The sequence below is a fragment of the Tursiops truncatus genome, chromosome 20 (assembly GCF_011762595.2).
Source record: "Tursiops truncatus isolate mTurTru1 chromosome 20, mTurTru1.mat.Y, whole genome shotgun sequence".
NCBI classification, from domain to species: domain Eukaryota; kingdom Metazoa; phylum Chordata; class Mammalia; order Artiodactyla; family Delphinidae; genus Tursiops; species Tursiops truncatus.
In genome coordinates, this window is record NC_047053.1 from 57829535 (window position 1) to 57849014 (window position 19480).

Sequence of the window (19480 nt, forward strand, 5' to 3'; positions counted from 1 at the left end):
AAAGGTTTCTGCCGCACTAAGGGCAAACTTCATATGTGCCAGGGGTTTAAGATGTGGGATTGAAGAACTGAACCAGTGCTATTTTTGTCATTACCCTTCCGGCTGAGCTCCGGGAGGAGTTGCTTGGGATGCATTTAAAGTCACAGGGGGTGGAAAGTGCATTAGTGTTGCCTCCTGTTGTTTAAAAAAAAACAGAAAGAGGGAATACATCTGCTTGATGCGGGCGCACGCTCCAGAACCAGCCGCACACGGCAGCCAAAGGCAGAGATGCTTGGACAGCAATGAGGGGCACTGGGCAGTGTGCTGCTGCAGGACCACACCGTGGTGCCTGTGACAGTGCTTCTCGCGGGCGAAGGTCAAGGTGGAGGAGCCACACGGTCACATCTGTACAGCTGAACCCAGTGCATCAGCGTAAAGCTAAGCGCCAGAGACTTTGTCGCAGAGGCTAGAAATAGAGATTTTTTCTTTCTTCTTTAATTTGTAAGGGGTTCTCCTGCTTTATGGCTTTAGACCAGCCATGCTTAGCTGACAAATGGCTGGAGAGTTACGATCCCCCAAATGGCTGGACCTTCACTGTTTCTCAATTCCCAGTTTAAGAAAAGGAACAAAAACATATCAATAGAAAGAACAGTAAATCCTTGAGATGAGCTGCAGTTGGAGGTAAGAAAATGTCAACCAGCATTTTGTGGTGGCTCAGCCGTCAGTGAGCAGATGGGGAAATCCTAATTCGAGGACAAATGCCTGCAGGTAACAGAAATCAAGGAAAAGCCGAGAGTTACGTATCACTCTGTTTTTCACCAAGATGTGAAACTGGTTACTTGCAAGCTTATCCAGGAGGCTCAGCAGCCGGCCAGCCCAGCCAGAACGTCTTGATCAAAAACAGACCCCTGGGGCTTCCCTGGTGGCGCAGTGGTTAAGAATCCGCCTGCCAATGCAGGGGACACGGGTTCGAGCCCTGGTCCGGGAAGATCCCACATGCCGCGGAGCAGCTAAGCCCGTGCACCACAACTACTGAGCCTGTGCACCTAGAGCCCGTGCTTTGCAACAGGAGAAGCCACCGCGATGAGAAGCCTGTTGCCACTGCAATGAGAAGCCCACGCACCGCAACGAAGAGTAGCCCCCTTTCTCCACAGCTACAGAAAGCCCGCGCGCAGCAACGAAGACCCAACACAGTCAAAGATAGGTAGATAGATAGATAGATAGATAGATAAACTTATTTTTAAAAAAGATTAAAAAAGAAACCAGACCCCTGGCTTATAATGGATGTGTAGCTTTTCATTTTACTATTTCATGTTCATCCCTTTGGCCCAGGATTTCCACTTCTGGCTTTTTTCCTGAGGAGCTGGTAAGACGCTTGCACCGTGTGTGCTCACAGACACCTGTTGGTAGTGTTGTTTGTAATAGTGAAATTGGAAGTAACCTCAATGTCCAGGAACTGGGGACTGATTAAATCAAATATGGTTTGGCCATATGATAAAATATCACACGGTATAACGAGATACTGCTTGTATTTAATGACATGGAAAGATGTTGGAGATGAACTGTTAAAAAAGGAAAAAAATCACAGACCAGCCTGTTTAGTATGATTCCTAAGAAAACACGCACCTCCACACTCTCATATCTTTTTGAATGAAGCATACCCCAAAGATAGGATTTTCCTTTCTACTTTGTATTTTCTAGTCTTATTATGACAAATGCGATCTCACCTGCATAACTGAGCCTGTGAGTAAACAACTGGGCATTAATAATGGGTCATTGATGCTCACCACAAGGTTATAATCAGAAAGATCACTGGGCGTCGGGAAGTAACTATCTAACGTAGCTCGGAGAGGACTGCCACTTTGGAAACATTTACTGGGAGTAATAAACAATCTGGGAAGGAATCGGGCATCTAGAGGAAGGAAGGATCCTGCCCACTCTGGACTGTGCAGTAAAGAAGGAGGCAGGAACGCAGCCTCCGCCAGCCTGTTTTGTTTAATCAGTTGAGCAATACTAGCTGCTTGGGAATTCCAACATGATAGGGAGGCATGGAAGTCAGCTTCCTGCAAGTAATGTTACACTTTTTCGAGTCCATGAAAAACATCTGCAGCATCCCTGGCGTATTATCCACCCACCAAAGCTTAGGTTTCACATCTGTCCCATCCCATCTCAGAGTGTCAGCCAGCGTTCCTCATGTGAACAGCAACCCAATTCTGTCTTTACTCAGTGAAACAAAGATGATGGAAGTTTGGAGATGCTTGAATAAATACGTCTCCATTTATCCCTGATTTGTTCTCAGAGAGTCATATAAACTTGGCCATGAATTTTTTTTGGGGGGAGACAAATAACTGTTGAGGGCTGGCGAGGGTTCACATAATTAAGATGCTTCTTGGGTTCCTGTTTTGTTTTCCCTTCAGACTGGGGCATTGGAGCTAACGAAATCTCTAAGTAGCACAAATATTATTTGGTGCTTTCAAAAATGCTATAAAAGTTTATCTAATAGAGAAGCAGATGGGTGGTTGCCAGCGGTTGTGGATGAGGGGAGGGTATGGCTCTAGAGGGGCGGGTAGTACAGGGGGCTTCTTTGTGGGGCTAGAGTTCTTCTGTATCATGACCATGAATGTGATCAGTTTCATAGGAACTACACACACACACACACACACACACACACACACACACACAATGAGTGCATGTAAAAACCAGTGAAATCCATATAATAGCATTGTACCTACGGCCATTCCTGGATTTTGACTATGTTACTACGGTTTTGTAAGAAACCATCCTTGGAGGGAAGCTGAGTGAAGGGTTCCATGGGAACTCTCTGCAGTTTTATAGCTTGTGAGTCTAAAAATAATTCAAAACAAAAGCTTAAAACGGAAAAAAGTAACGTTCTTTTAAATGTGAGATTTTCCTGAGAAGATTGTCATTTGCAAGATTTATCATAAATCTAGTTAATTAACTCACCTGATTGAACGGACAAAGAAACGTAATATTTGAATGATTTTTTTCTCCCTCAAAGGAATCAGGAAAAGGAAAAATGATGATATATCCTTGACACAGAAACGTTCATGAACTCCTGGGTATAAAGTATAGATAGAGAGGTAAGGAACAGATGTGGAAGGTTGGGTTATTTCCCCTGCCGTTTGCTCTGCCACCTGTGCGAGGATGACGGCGTCACCCATCGCCACATGGCCAGCAGCTCCCCACAGAGGACAGGATCTCCCCCAGGGCCAGGCTTGCCCTGTGCCCGGACCGGTGGCAGCCAGGGGCTGAGAAGTGTGCCTCCTGCAGGAACAGATTTCGTTGTTCAGTTCCTACCTCTTGATTTTCTTCCCCTGATGCTGGGGTGTCCCCAGGAGTGGTGGCCTCTTAATCCCTTAGTCCCAGAATGAGCACTGCTACCCTGCAGCACCTGACATAGAACATGAGTGAGAAATAAAGGTTTGTTGTGGAAAGCCAATGAGATTTGGGGGTTTTTCCATCACAGCTTTGCTGCTAAGCTAATGTGATACCTAAAAGGTAGATGGTTGATTTGACGTCACCAACTTGAAACGATCTTCAGTTGACCTTAAACCTACAAGACTTCAGTTGGAAGTTCTCTGTTGTCCTTCGTCCAATAATATAAAATGGCAGAGGACTGAGCTCTCCGTGGGTCTTTGTAGATTCTTTTATTATTCGGTTCACTGCCCCTTCCTGGGGAGGACTTTACACCCTTGCCCCGTTGACTTTGGCTTGGCCGTGTGTCTTGCTTTGGCCAGTGAAGTGTGAGCAGAAACGATGGGACCATTTTCAAGTGGGAGATTTAAGAGCCGTTGAGTGGTTCTGCCATTTCTCTTTTTCCTTTGCCATGAGACTGGCAGTGTCCCAGGGAGGGGCTGCTCTCTTGGGTCCCAGGGTGAAGAGTGAGAAACAAATGTTTTCTGTGGTGAGCCACCGAACGTTAGGAACTTGTTAACACAGTATAACACAGCCTCTCCCACGTGAAACAGGACCTGAGCCAGACCTGGAGCCTTCACTGTTATGGACACACCACCTGGCACACAGTAGGTGTACGATAGATAATTTTTGACGTATAATGAAGAAATTGATAGCTAACTAGGAAATAGATTTTTTTTTTTTTTAAAAAAAAGTCTATTCAGCTCTTCTACACATTTTAAAAAATATATTTATTTATTTGGCTGCGCCGGGTCTTAGTTTGCAGCCTGCGGGATCTAGTTCCCTGACCAAGGATCGAACCCCAGGCCCCTGCATTGGGAGTGTGGAGTCTTATCCACTGGACCACCAGGGAAGTCCCGGAAATACCTTTTTTTTTTTTTTTTTTTGCTGAATAATAGTTAGGCTTTGTGGTTTCAATACTTGCATATTTCAAGCATCTTATTTTAATATCAGAATTTCATACTAAATCATCAGAGATTCTTTTGGAATGTGAAAGCTGTCATTGATAAGATGTTTATATATGTCAAGTTTTCCGGAGATATTAACATATAAAATTTATTACAAAGTAAGGAAATACTGGTTATAGTATAGCTTTTAATTAAGATTTCAGTTTTATTGATGGATGGTGGGACCAGATATCTGCACCGTGGTCTCACGTAGACACCTTCTCAGCAGATTGCTGGGGAAGCTACAGACAAAGCCGTTTACCACCAGATATAACAGCTGTGCCCCAAATTCCTTCACCATGTGTAGGCTCTCCCTCTAAATGGTCTCATGAACGGGGTGAAATAGAACCAAATAAATTCAGCTGGGATTCCTGGTAATTTGGATTAGGTAGATAATGTATGAATTCATTTTTTTTTTTTACTTAAATCGTTTCGATAGTGTTTAGAGCCTCCTCTCACTGTTACCTCTGAAACTAGTCAGAGGTCTATTTTACTTACATATCTATCTAGAGAAAAGCTGTTTTATTGTTCTCTATCCGAGGGTTATTTTTTATTCTGCTTTCTATGTAAATGTCACTATGTTTTATGTTTCCCTCTGTAGCTTGCTGTTTTCATTAGACAGTATATCTTGGGGATCTGTCCCTGTAGTTACAGAAAGATCTAGCTCATTTGATTTAACTGCTACAGAGTATTCCAAAATTTAAGTAAATTATGGTTTATTTGGCCTTGCTGGTAGCTATTTATATAGAATTTTTTAAAAAGACTCTGTCACTTCTCATTTAATGATTACAGCATCTTACATAGCAGGGCAAAGAACCCGTAAGGCTCTTTCTGCTAGCAAAGCTGGGTTTGACAAGGTAGTCCAACTGTAAAGGTAAATGTTACTCATCAGAATAAAATGGGGTTACATTAAGATCAAAAATTAACTGTCACCGGAAATGGAAGACCCTTAGTCCTGTTTTAGAGCAGGCCACATTCAACAGGACCGGTATTATCAAAGGCAAAGCACACTTGAGCAGGCTGATTCCTGAGCCTGACAAGGGCTGTCAGAGCCTTGTTCGCTCAACACGCGATGTCCGATGTCATGATTAGAATCGTATCCAAGTTACATGAAGTCACCCTCGTCAGATGATCTGGTTTTGGTCATACTCTGATGTTAACAAAAAGTTTTAAATAGGAATTTTTAAAATCATAGACTTTAAAAAAAAAAAAAAAAAAAACTTGTTCCCAAGAAATTTAAGGTCACAGAAATAATGCCAGATTCACCCTCGGAGCAATGTTTTTGGTGTTGCTTGTGTAGTCAGCACGGGGGTGACGTTTAGACCCAAGCTTGGCTTACAAGTGTGCTTCATGGGAACACATCAGATGGTGAAACAGGGACCTTTCCTGGTACGTGGAGGGAGCAGCGTGAAGGAGCCACACTGCTCAGGGCGGCTGAGGAAATCGCACCCCGGGCTTCAGTGAAAGGCAGTCTTTTCTAGAAACTTCTAAAGCCTGAACCCCAGCCCTCAGGGACAGCGGTTTCCGTCCTCCCTCTATGGGAAAGGTGTAGGGCATTTCAGAGACACTCACGTTCAGGCGGAAAATTCAAGTCCGGATGACCTCTAGCCAGAAGCCTGCCGTTCTTTTCACTCATCCAATTAAAAGGGCATTTGAAGGGATGTCTATTCAAATATAAACATCCTCGTCAAAGAGCATCATTGAGCGCCCACCTCCTGGGGTATGAGGGTTTGAACTCCTCTAGAGGTTTCACATTGCATGTTGCAGGATGCGTCTCCATCATGGAAGCCTGCAATTTAAACCGCATCTAGAAGACGCCTTCTAGATGCTTACAGACGATACAAGAAGATGTCTAGGAAATGCAAGGCCCATGAGCATCAAAATATTGTGCACTGCAGACCCATGGGTTTATTACTCTGAACGTGTTACAAAATGATGGTGATGGTGCTGAAGGACTTTGAAAAGTCCTGGTAGAAATGCTGAGATATGTTTCCAATTAAGTTGCTGTGTTATAAAATTAAGGTAGGAAAAGCAGGCTAGCAGATGCTTCCAGTAGGACTTGAAATGTTCACGTTTCAAGTCTAGATTTAGATTTGTGGGTTAGAGTTCATTTGTGCCTATGAAAATGGGTTTAGTCAAAAACTTGTTTTTCTCCCCCAAACGTGTAGACGACAGAGACGTCTGAGCTGAGTGTTTCCCGCTTTCGTTATAGCATAATGTCAGGCTTGTGACATATGACAGCAGGTTTCATACTCCTCTTAATGAGAAGCTGCCAATGCCTAGAGAAGTAAAGAGTAAGATTTGCACCTATTGCACTAAATGAGAAAATGTTACCAACTTGGTAGTAGTGCAGATTTGGTGTGTAGACCAGCCATGTCACTGTGGTACCAGGTGCAGCCGGACTTACCCTAACTTATATGCGGGATACCTATCGTGAATCCCCAGGTGAACAGGGATGGACGTGTGCTTTGTTAAAGATTCGGAGGTCCCCTTCACACATGTGTAGGGAGGTTCACCATGTATGAGACAAAATGCCTTTAGGCGATGCTAAGGCAGGTTTCTGCATCCAGGTGGCTTTGCGGTCCCAGAGGAACCTAATATCATGTTTGTTTCTTTTCCCTCCTTGCTTCGGTTTCCAGGAAGCCCAGAGATAACATGAAAACTTACTTGCCAGCCTTGGTTCTGGTCCAGCTGCAAATTCAGCAGTGCGCTTTAGGAAATTTCTTTAAAGCCCTCAGCGTCTGTCCTCTGGCGGGGGCTGGGGGGGTTGGTGGTAAATGATGAGAAGATGGAGGGGGAGGAAGGTAGAGGAATAACTGTCTGCATGAGTGGCAGGTAAGAGAAATAAAACACTCTGGAAGGCCAGAGGAAAGAATGAAAGCGTGCCTGGTCCCGGCATCTGGGGCAGCTTCCTGGCAGGACGAAACAGCCTTCGCTGTTGCTTTTTAAGGTGTTTTCGGCAGATGGGGTGTTGGCAGAAGATGGTTAGACCAGGAGTAGGGAACACCCAAAACAAGGTGAGAGGGGCCAGGGTGCTACCTGGGGCTTCCCCAGTGGAAGGGTTGGACATCGAGGTTTATAGATGTCAGAAAGACCCCTCGTGTCCCGTCCATCAAACGCTGCTTCTCAGTACCCGAGGGCGAGTGACACTCGGGCACCTAAGTCTCAGCTCCTCTGCGCACACCTCCCCGGCCACATGGAGCCTCTTGGGGACGCCACGGCAGGCACTGTTTGTGTGATTCACTCAGCAGCTGTGGGGAAGCCCATCTTGGAGCCCGCAGGGCACAGCTCCTGCCTTGGGGTCCTGTCTTTCCATCCGGGTTACCAGCATCACCTGGAAGCCATGGCTGACACACCTTTCACTGTCCCAGGCCCCGTGGCTGGCCCTACACTTCGGAGGATCCCTCAGTTGGCCTGTGCCTCTAAACGCTTTTGTTTTGAAAAACTGATCAGAACGTTTTAGAAACAGCACATGCTTCCTACGCTTAGAGAAAAGCAATCTGATTCTACTTTTCAGATCAGTCTTGAGACTCGTTCTCCCAGGACCCCTTCCCATGAGATCCAGTGAGTTACATATTTGATGAACCAACGACAGATGCACTTTTGACTTAATGTGTCCTGTTTGACTTAATGGTATTTACCCAGCAAATATTACTGTATTCCCTATTAAGTAAACAGAGCGTTTAATTCGTGAGTTGTACAATAAAAGTCCATGCCTGGGAATTCTGCACGTGAGACCTGGTGAAACTCCCAAGCCTGCCGTTTAGTTCACGTCTCTGCAGCAGTGTCCGTGTCCCGGTTTTGCTGACGTACCGCGGTCGCTCGTGTAAGATGTTATCAGTGGGGGAAGCAGGGTGAGGAGTGCATGGACGGTCTGTACTTTTCTTGCAGATTCTTGTGAGTCTTCGATTATTGCAAAATAAAAAAAGAAAAGTTGGTTGTTTTCTTTTTAAAAGCAAGACAGGATCAAAGAGATCATCTATTCCAGTTGTTTTCAAATTTTTCTTTTAGCAGCAGCCTCCCTCTCCCACCCTCATCCCACAGGACGTCCCGACACCTCTGTCAGGCTCCCCAAAATCCCACGGGGAAGGTCCCGATCCAACCAGCACCCTCGGGGTCCAGATGAAGTTGGGGCCCAAAGAAGTTACTGGCTATTGATGGAAAATCAGAGATCCAGGACGTTTGATTTTTAGAGCAGTCGCTCTCTGCAAATCTCCACTAAGTCACAGCCCTTCAGCTGACACTGGCTTCTCTTGTCAGACGAGGTGAGATCAGACCAGGAAGAGCACCCGTGCTCCTGAGTTCATTTCTGCGCCGCAGGAGGTGGTCACGGCCACTCGCCGTGATGCCCGGGCAGGTTGGATGGGCAAGTTGTCTCACAGGCGCTGCCCTGGAGGGCGAGTCCAGGGCGGAGCGGAAGGACTCAGGGCCACAGAGTTCTGTGCCTTCTTGCCAACGTGGCCTCCCCTCCAGCCGCCTGTGGGCACCGGAGCCCGTTAGCTTTCTCCTCCCTCCCCTTGTGAGCCCAGGTCCCTGAAGTATTGCTGGGAAACCTTTGACACCTTGGAGTTTATGACGATGACGTTACTGTTGGAAGTAATCTTCTCTTGCCTTCATCCAGGGATCTTTCAGGTTGCGAAGCCCCTTCTCACATGTTCCCTCGCCCTCACCCCCCGGCTGGGACACTGGCAGACTAGGTTTATTTCTGCTTTGTAAATAAATGGCTGCTGAGCTTGTATCAAGGTGGAGTCAGAACACAGGTCTCCAGAACCGTGGTAAAGGCTTTATTATAGGAGAGATGATGGTTTTCATAACGCTCCCGCACACAGGGATGGTCCGCAGGCAGGTGGGTGTTTGTGTTGTTATTGCAGTTGTTATCGTAGGCACCGTCCTTGGCACAGTTCTAGGGCGTAAAGACTCCCAGAACCTGGTCCTTCTCCAGCCACATCCAGGAGGGGCAGCTCTCTCCTGTACCTCCAAAGGTGAGAGCCTGAAGATGCCACATGGGCTTGGATGAGCAAGCCTTAGGTCCTCCTGAAAAGTGAAGCAGGTTCCCCGTGTGCCACGTCAACAGAGATCGATGTGACAGCCCACTGGCAGGACAGCTGCCCTGGGACCGCCTCGTGCGCCCAGGCTCCGGAGGCTGTGTGGGAGCTGCCACGCTGGATTTATTTCACGCCGATGGTTGATGCTGTCCTCCTGCAGGGAGAACAGGCTGTCCTTCCCCCTGGCCTCCTTTTTGCCCTCCACATGGTAGGACACAACCTTTACTATCTGCATTGGGAACTTTTAATTGGTACTGACACCAGCGTGTGCCCTTGACATTTTGCCCAGCATCCTGGGATATTGGGGAAATTGGTGGAAGGCTAAGCCCACACTTCAGACCACGTTCACAGCTGCTACTGGCTGGAAAAGTTACCTCCCAAGGAAGGTGTGGATTTTTCTCACCCCAAGAGACATTTCCAAAGTAAACCAGTGACCTGTGTCAGTCATTTACACACGTAGGCACCTGGCACCCATTAAGCACTTACGAAGTATTTGTGGAGGAACCTTCTAAAGCAGTGGTTCTCTGTCTTGTGCACCTGCCAGCGTTAGGCTCACCTGCAGGGCGTGTTGAGGCCTCCTCCACCGAGTTTGATTCAGTTGGTCTGGGGAGGGGCTAAACGATTTCATTTCTAACAAGTTTCAGGTGACGCTAGTGCCGCGTAGGGACGATACTGTGGAAGCCACGGTCCTAGAGCAGAGATCGGCAGCCTTTCTGTAAGGGCCAGTTAGCCTCTTAGCCTTCGTGGGCCTGCAGGTTCCGTCACTCAGTTCTGCCATTGTAGCCACCGGAAATACGTAAATGAACGAGCACGGCTGTGTCCCGTAAAACTTTATTTACAAGAAACAGGTGGTGTTCTCATTTCAAAAACAAACTGTGTTGCAAATATTAAAAATGTTTTAGAGGTGTTAGGAGAGCCTCATTCTGGGTGGATTTCTGAAAGCTCGGATGGGAACCAGTGTTAAAGCCTCAGCTACGGGTCAGATCCCATCTCTGATGTTCACTGGCCGCAAGACTTTGAAGAACCCTACCATCTCTGCAGAATGAGGAGGAGGAGGATAATAATAGTAATAATACAGTGACAGATCGGAGGAATGCTAACATTTATCCAGTTTACGTGAGCGTTTGACTTACTATTCTTCATACTATTTTAATCTGCATGATTAAAATATTCCAGAATTTTTAAATTTCTATCTTTAAAAAGTAGTCAAAAGAATTCATTGGTCGGTATGTGTCTTAGATTTTAGGTTCCAGTGTCACCCAAAAGGTCAGTTATCTTATGAAGTCACAATCACCTTTGGAATTCCCTCACATCACCAGCACCCAGGCTCTTAGAAAGTCAGAAGCCAAGCATATCTTTCTTTGAGTATCTTTGCATTGGAGAAGCCCCAGAGTAAAGGACACATCAAGGACACCCCAGGCTTCCCTTGTCTGTAGTGGAGCTCGTGGTTTCTCCTCCCCATAACCCTGCTCCCCTGGCATCTTCCTTCATTCAGACAGTGGTACCTGCTCGGGCCACAGAGAATGGTTTGGGAGGAGGAATCGAATGAGGAAGGGTTCTGATGTGGCATGTTGAGGATGAAATTGGTTTACAGCCCAAATAGGATGTGTTGATCCTTCAGCTCAGTGCTCTGCTTTACGTATAATAAACAGAGGCGCGGGAAGCAGAGGGGCTACTGCTTTACGTGGGTTTTCCCTTCTCAGCACCTCACTAAGATTGACTTGTTTTGTCTTTATATCAACCACATAAGACAAGTCCTGTTAATTTCCCGGTGTGTAGATGGGGCAGAAAGGATGAGTAATTTGCCCACGGTCATGCCTCTGGGAAGGAAGGGAAGTGGGATTTGAGCACAGGCAGTGTGACCGCAGAGTCCGTGCTCTGTCATTACTGCTGTGTGCTAGGTGTGATTTTTGCTTCCTTGTCTATAATCGATCTGTAGGTTGAGGAACAAAACACTACTTGGAAAAAGGCTGCCTAGTTGTCCCTTCAGTCATCTGCGTGGTGCTAGAGGAGATGAATTGCCACGGGGGCTAGGGGAGGGGGCTTCAGGCATTTCCAGTGTTCATCTGATTACACTGAAGTTTCCCTCTGCAAATGCATATGACGCTTTGGAAATGGTGCAGAAGCAGGAAGACGTCCCTGTGGGTTTGGGTGCATATCTGGTCTTAGAGTATATTCCTGGAAGCCTCGCCCTAAAGGAAATGGCCCAAAGTCTGCTGAATGGCTCCAGGGTCACTCAGCTCAGCTTCACGGATACACCCTGATTTTGTGCCTGCTACAGCCCACGCTGGGCCCTGGGGATGCGGCAAGACCGTGGTGTCTGAACCGCTCTGCTCACCCTCGGGCATCTTGCTGGCTCTGTGTCCAGCAAGCCGTGGGAGAAACCCCGCCGTGTGCGGATTACACCCCGGAAAGAGAGGGAACGTGGGCATCCGGTGCCCAGCCCGGAACGGGCAGCCTCTTAAAAGCCCATCGTGTGACCTCAGACCACGGTGCACACACAGTGGCGCCTGGAGCCTTGCTGCGGAGACGGGAAGGGCGGGCCTGGTCCCCAGGTGCGGTCTCCCCGTGACTGATGCAGTGTGCTGCTTCTCCCCTCAGGACCCCAGGAGCAAGCACAAATTCAAGATCCACACCTATGGAAGCCCCACCTTCTGCGACCACTGTGGGTCGCTGCTGTACGGACTCATCCACCAGGGGATGAAGTGTGACAGTAAGTAAGTTTTCTTTTCTTGGTAGGTGCTGAGGCTCTGCAGCGTGCGGCCGGGGTTGACGTGCGGCCGGGGTTGACAGGGCCCTTCAAGGGTTAGTGACTCTTCAGCTCGTCCGTAGAATTCGTTCAGATACGGACTCTACCGAGAAAGTAGAGGATCTCTCCGCTGTCGAAGTTGTGGTTTATTAAACTGCTTAACTGCCTGGTTATGAGCCGTCACCCCAGAAGCACCCGGTTTAATGAGGCTGCTGCTGCCCCAGTCCTCCGTGGCGGAGATCTGCAGTCACTGTCGCACGCAGGCCTGTCAAACCCCACAGCGAGTGCCGTGTGTCCCCACCTCCAGATTCCACATTTGGGTTGGCTTCAAGATGAGCTGAGCGTTCGTACTCATTATCTTCCTGGGTCTCTGATTAGTGGGTGGACTGTGGAAAAATCCAGTAGGCTCTCGTTAGCGCTGAAACCACAGCAAGAATAAAAACGGGGAGGGCATCTTACTTTAGAAGCTCACTTGGCCTGTGTGTTTCTGGACAGATCAGATTCCTACCAGGCCAGTTAGAGATGAAACCCCCGAAGACCTCCGTCCTCTCCCCTTCCCCTTTCTGCTCTGTGTGTGTCACCACCAAACACCAGGAGGAAAGAAAAACGTCTTTTTCTTTCTGTGGAAACTCTTTGCTCTGATCATTGTCATGTAGTGAGATTCCCCAGGCTATTTATTTGTTTCAATAAAATTTTATTCTTAGGACATGAAAAGGTACTTACTGAGCCTGTTTTTTTCTAGTAGAAGGGGAAGGGTTATGGGAATATAAGATGTGTCATTCGTTAATGATGGCTTTTAGGGCCCAGAGCCTCACCTGTGTGTCCTGGCATGGAGCAAAGACATATGTATGTCGTCTTCCCTCGGTATCCGAGGGGGCTCGGTTCCAGGACCCTCCACGGACGCTCAGCGCCCACAGTCAGTGGATATGGGGGTATGGATTGGGGGGGGGGGGCAGCTGTGGAATTGTTGGAAAGAAATCGTGTCTGAGTGGACCTGTGCAGTTCAGACCCGTGTCACTCAAGGGCCAACTGCACATAAACATCAAGCTCTGTGAACTTTATGGAGTAGACGGATAGCTTCTCAGAATGCAGGGCTGCTTCACGGAAGCTTCGCGATCAGCAAGGCCGGTGGCGTCCTGCATTTTGGGAAACGCTAGGATTCCAAAGACACTGTTTTCAGAGGCTCTGCAAGGGTGGATTCTAAGTGCACTTGTAAATACACTTTTAATTATTTTAAAACTTGGAACAAAAGTGAATCCTCAGCTGTGTTAGGCACTCAGCCTCGGCGAGTTGAAGGTGACCTTGCAGACGGGGCCCTCCCGTTTCTCCTGCTACATCCGCTGCAGAGTCAGCCGGGATCGTGAAGCGTGCCCTTAGAGAAGGGCACCAGCTGCCCGTCCTCTTCGGGGTGAACCAGGATTTGGGGATGCTGTCCAACTTTAACACGAGACAGAAATAAATGCATCGCTGAGGCTGAACTGAGTCTTCGCCTGGCACCGCTAGGCGGTGAAAAGTTCTGTTCGCATCAGAGGCCTTTCTCGGTTATCCAGGAATGTCTTTATAGTAAATAAGTGGTATAGATTTGAATTTATTAACTAAGCGTATGCTAATGAAATGACACTCATCTGGTTTGTAGATTAGGATCCTGCTTAATAACATATTAGTTGTAAAATGGGTTCTGTTAGTAAAAGTTTTGAAAACCACTGACCTAAACCAGTGTGTTTTGTTTTGAGCTCTTTGCCTTGGAGTCCTAGGGTTTCTGGGGCGGCTGCCGGTGCTCCTTCCTGGGGGCTGCAGGAAAATAAGCAGATGGGTGCCAGGACCCAGACCACCCCCCAGCCAGAGCCACTTCCGCAGAGAAGAACTCTCTTCCTCTGCCCTTACACACAGTAGGTTATGATGCTCGGTGGAAAGAAAGTCAGCAACCACTCGTGCAGGCCTCTTAGTCTGCGGAGTAGGAAAGGGAGTGGGAAAGCCAGTGAGCTTCCCAGGATGCACGATACAAGCCGCGGACGGTAGCGCCGCGACGAAGACACAGCCCAGGGCCCTTTCACCTCCCACGCCCTCCCTGAGGTCCACGTCCTTTCCAGAGGCCTGGCATTTATTCCCTTAAGTTGCACGTTCTGCCCAAGTTTGAACACGTGATTTGGTCGATGCGGGTCATAGCACAGCTTTTCAAGAGGCTTTGTATTGGCCGAATCAGGGTACGTGGTTCTGAACGGTTCCCTTTGGGAATGAATCCACGTTAATCGTGCTTCCCTCGTTGTGTCCCTTTTCCTGCTCTCGGTGTGTAATAACCGTAGCTGAGATCCGTTGTCCATGATGCTGCTTGCTGTGTAGTTCACCACGTTAGAATTAGCCACTGAAGAGGAAAGGGGCGTGGAGGCTCAGAAGAGCCTTGTAGCACCCCCTGCAGGATTCACAAGCGTCCCAGGGCCGCCCCTCCTTCTGGAAGCCTGAAGGTACAGGGCCAGTAGAGCTGAAACACCTACACAGTCTTCTGTTTGTGCTCAGCGCACCGGACTCTCTTCAGGGTTCGTTTAGTCCATTACAGTAAGACTGACCTTTTTTTAATCCTCCCCCCCAACCCCCACCCCCGTCTGGCCCACGTAATGTCAGCTGGTGAGAAATGGCTTAGGCCAGGCGTGTATTTGTTTTACTCAGAATAATATTTAAATATCTGAAGACAGGTTTAACATATCAAGCACAGGTTCTTTTAAAAACAACAACAAGGGCTTCCCTGGTGGCGCAGTGGTTGAGAGTCCGCCTGCCGATGCAGGGGACACGGGTTCGTGCCCCGGTCCGGGAGGATCCCACATGCCGCGGAGCGGCTGGGCTCGTGAGCCATGGCCGCTGAGCCTGCGCGTCCGGAGCCTGTGCTCCGCAACAGGAGAGGCCACCACAACAGTGAGAGGCCCGCGTACCGCAAAAAAAAAAAAAAAAAAAAAAAAAAAAAAAAAAAAAAACAACAACAAACAAAAGCAATGCACTTAAGCCTCCTTGGAAATACGGTTTACTGAGGAAAGGAACATTTTCTGAATTTCCTTTACTCAACCCTGCAAATTCTCAGAAAGGCATAAGAAATGCTTGGCAGAAAGAGCCGTCTGTGTAAAATGTGCGTGCTCTTTGCCGCTGTGCACATAAATAGTAATCAGTCTGCGCTCTCCATGCGTTGACCTGTGTGGATTTTGTGTGCTGTCATGTATTGGAAGCGTTCACAGAAGACAGGGGGGTGTCTTGCTTCAGTTAAGACTGAACAAGTATGGATCGAGTATTCTAAGGACACTGTCGCTGTCATGCAGCCTGTGCTGTAAGGGACATCTGCTAACAGTTCTTTATGTCACAAAAGCATTACAGCAGAGTATCGAGTCAGAGGGTGGCTCATTTTCACTTCTGTTCATGCAGCCAAAACACCGAGGGAGGGGTGTTTCCAGGCCACGCGCCCAGCCTCACCCTTTGCTTTCTTGACTCGCAGCCTGTGATATGAACGTGCACAAGCAGTGCGTGATAAACGTCCCCAGCCTCTGCGGGATGGACCACACGGAGAAGAGGGGCCGGATCTACCTGAAGGCCGAGGTCACCGAGGAAAAGCTCCACGTCACAGGTAAGGCAATCTCGGATGGGTGTGAGGCGTGTGGTGCTCCGTGGGCTTCGGATCAAGGGCAGGCCAAGACCCGGGCTGCTCGGACGCAGAGCCACGGGGTCTCATGAACACGCCTCCCGAATCCCCAAATGCCAGCGTCAGTCGGGGTCACCACGGCCGTGTGGAAGAAGTGTTCTGCAGCAGGGCCAGCGGATTGTCCCCCTGGTGATGGGCACACCAGAAGCCACTAAGCAAGATGCCCCGGGTGAAGGTGGAACCCGGGCGAGGGCAGGCGAGGGCTGACCCAGGTGTTTAAGGGCGTCAGGCTGTGATGACCTGATGGGCCCGCCTCGAGTATTTACGCCTCCTCTGAGTTGGGTGCAGTGCTGAGAAATCCACACAGATGAACTTATCTGCTTCTCACAACTAGATCATTAGCCTCATTTTCCAGAAGAGGAAACCGGGGCGCAGAGAAATGGGAGCCCTGCAGTGTCACATAGTAACAGACCCTGTGCTTCTAACCATCACCCCACCTGCACCTCACAGACGAGACGGCTGAGGCACCAGAACTCCATGTCCCCAGGCCAGGCGCCCTCCTCGGGGCCGTGTCAGGGTGCGCGTGTCACAGCACAGCTTTTCCTTGGGTTTCCCACCAAATCCACGCTCAGCCGGGGGTCCGCAAGGTGACGCCCTCTGTGCTGCGTATGGTGTAAGGCTCAGGTGGCAGCCTCGTTTCCTTGCTCTGGAGGCCTCTCGGGTGCCACCCGCACTGTGCGCTCCCTTCTCCTGGACCAGGGCATTTATTCTCATCACATCAGCAAACGCACTGTGTTCCCATTTGTATTTAAGAGTGGAAAAACTGACTTAATTTTCTTCGTTATAGGAAAAAAGGACGTGAAGGGTCTGTTTAAGGAAGAAGCGGGCGTGGGGTGGGGGAGGAGTCCCAGAGAAAGCTCGCTTTCGGGAACATCCTCACATTTTTTTTCTTTGGAAAACAATCCAGTGTTCTACCCAGTGCTGTCCTGTCAGGTAAGAATTCAGGGAACATCAAACAGGGTTTTGAGGTGTTGCGAGGAGAGGGTCCACACACTCTGTGGCTGGGTAACCTGATGAAATGAACCACACACGGCTAGTGGTCAGAATGGGACTGTGCATAAAATCCCCATCACAGACACAGGACCCCTGGTGCCTTTGTGTTTCAGAGAAGTTCCTTGATTTTCTCAAAACCATCCTGCCTGCCCCCTTGCGCTTGGGGCTGCGGTTCTCGCCTGCCTGCGTTCCCTTTGATTGGACGGATGCTGCACCGTCACAGCCCCAGGCTTATTTCTCTCTCTTTTTTGCTAAGGCTCCCTCATTGTCAAAGTCTCGTCCTGGGGGCAGGGAGCGTGCAGTTTCAGAGAAAATTACCGTAAAGCAGAGACTGAGTAAGTGGTGAGGGGTCGCAGCAGAACGCCTGTTGACTGAACGGCTCTGTGCTTCTCCCCGGCTTTACAGCGACCCACGGGCATGGCGACGTGGTGGACACACAGGGAGTTGGAGCTCAGCCGGGAGGGTCCCAGCTCCCTGAGGGCTGGACTGCCTGGCAGGGATTCCAGCGTTCAGCTCGCACTCCTTTGCTTCTGAGTACAAAACAGACTGTGGTGCTAGACCGGCCCGTGCCTTCTCCATGTGGCGCTGCCTGAGGGTTCCAGGCTCTTCTGTGAGCCTCAAGAGCCTTGCAGGTGTGAAACTGCACAGAGGGGCACAGATGCGCCGTCTGGGGTGGCACACGGTAAGAGGGAAAGACCCACCTTGCAGGGGACGGACAGCCAGGTGTATCCTCCTGGGACTGCTATGCTAATCACTCCAACATTGCCAAGAGTTGAACTTGACTCACAACTGTGGAATCATCTTAGGGGAAGACACCCTCCCTGAGTTTGAGACTTTTCATGCATGAAAGCCAACCAGTGTAACCTATGGCTGCAATCTAGGTCATGTCTCGAGAACGAGTCTACACGTTTGTGCAGAGACGTAGCTCTGCTCTAGGACTATGAATTCAGCAATACTTTTTCATAACAGCAGCAACGGCAGCTCACAGTGACTGAGCACTTCCCACAAAAGGGCCACCTTTGAAGCACTTTACATAATTAACTTATTTAAACCTGTGCGGAAGTTTATTATCCTTATAGATGAAGAAACCAAGGCACAAAGAAATTAAATAACTTGCCCAAAGTCACACAGATGGTCACTTGAATGGTTACATATTCAACTGATAGAAGTAGAGATATTTTAATGACAGTACCAGTAGGAACTGGAATCTTATCTTAGTTCAGGCTGCTATAATAAATACCATGGACTGAATTTCTCTTGGTTCTGGAGGCCGGGAAGTTCAAGATCAAGGTGCCACCAGTTTGGTTTCTGGAGAGAAATCTCCTCCTGGCTTGCAGGGGCTGCCTTCTGGCTGCGTCTTCACTTGGGGGTGGGGGGGGAGAGAGAGAGAGACAGAGAGAGAGAGAGACAGAGAGAGAGAAAGAGACAGAGAGACGGGGGGGTAGAGAGAGAGAGAGAGAGTCTGGGAGTGGGACGAGGGAGGAAGGAAGCAAACTCAGTGGTGTCTCCTAAGGGCACTGATCCCATCCTGAGGGCCTCACCCTCATGACCTCATCCCCTCCCAAGGCCCCACCTCCTGTACCATCACCGTAGGAGGTTAGGGCTTCCACATACAAACTTGGAGGCACAAACATTCAGTCCACAGCAAATCTAACTTAAAAATACAGTAGTTATTTGTGTGCAGGAAATTCAGTCCTAAATATAGACATCCAAACTAAAGGAAATAACCTGTTAGTAATCATTTCCTTAAGACTTTTAGAGTAATTTTAGATTTTCAGAATCAGAATTAGCCTGGCTTCAAGGAGAACAGAAATATAAACAATAAACCATAACGAGTAGAGCTTATGGTACAAGAAAAGTCACAAAAGTAACACACAGGGCTTCCCCGGTGGCGCAGCGGTTGAGAGTCCGCCTGCCGATGCAGGGGACACAGGTTCATGCCCCGGTCCGGGAGGATCCCACATGCCGCGGAGCGGCTGGGCCCGTGAGCCATGGCCGCTGAGCCTGCGCGTCTGGAGCCTGTGCTCCGCAACGGGAGAGGCCACAACAGTGAGGCCCGCGTACCGCAAAAAAAAAAAAAAAAAAAGTAACACAGAGTTGCCTACACCTTTCACCCAGCAGCCCCTGATAGTCACGTCCTTACATAACCATACTTTAGGCATCAATGTAGTCACATTTTTAAATAGTACCCGATAAATTTGTGAACAATAGGTACCTATGTTAGTCAGTAGAAATTGTTTTCAAGAGTCAAAGAGAAGACCTCAGGCTTCCTTATTCCAGTATAAAAGGCCGGCGAGGAACACAGGGCAGGGCCCCTCCCTTGTGGGACCTAACACCCCTCCCGCATCACCTGCCTGTTCCCCTCCCCACCCAGCGGGTCTGGCACTTGTGTGTGGGTGTCTGGACAGATGGTTTCCGTAACAGCAGCTGCCATTGACCGAGTCCTTGCCGTGTGTGTACTGCTGTCCACAGGACTGGACCTTTCCCCATTGACCGAGTCCTTGCCGTGTGCGGACTGCTGTCCACAGGGCTGGAGCTTTCCCCACGCCGAGTGCTGTCGTAGTCATTGTTTCCCTGACCCCTCAAGAATTATACCACAGCGTACTGTTCTTGCCCTCATTTCAAGATGAGCAAAGGAGCTAACGTGGTGGGG

At 48.9% G+C, this 19480-nt stretch overlaps 1 protein-coding gene across 6 annotated transcripts in view; it reads left to right on the plus strand.

Moving 5' to 3' along the window:
• PRKCA (protein kinase C alpha) overlaps positions 1 to 19480 on the plus strand; it is a 363722-nt gene that overhangs the window by 248067 nt on the left and 96175 nt on the right. For all 6 annotated transcript variants that reach the window (XM_073797022.1, XM_073797020.1, XM_019938642.3 and 3 more), the window contains 2 exons: positions 12008 to 12119; positions 15631 to 15759. In XM_073797022.1, the coding sequence (XP_073653123.1) occupies positions 12008 to 12119; positions 15631 to 15759 (241 nt within the window). The remainder of the gene's footprint in view (positions 1 to 12007; positions 12120 to 15630; positions 15760 to 19480) is intronic.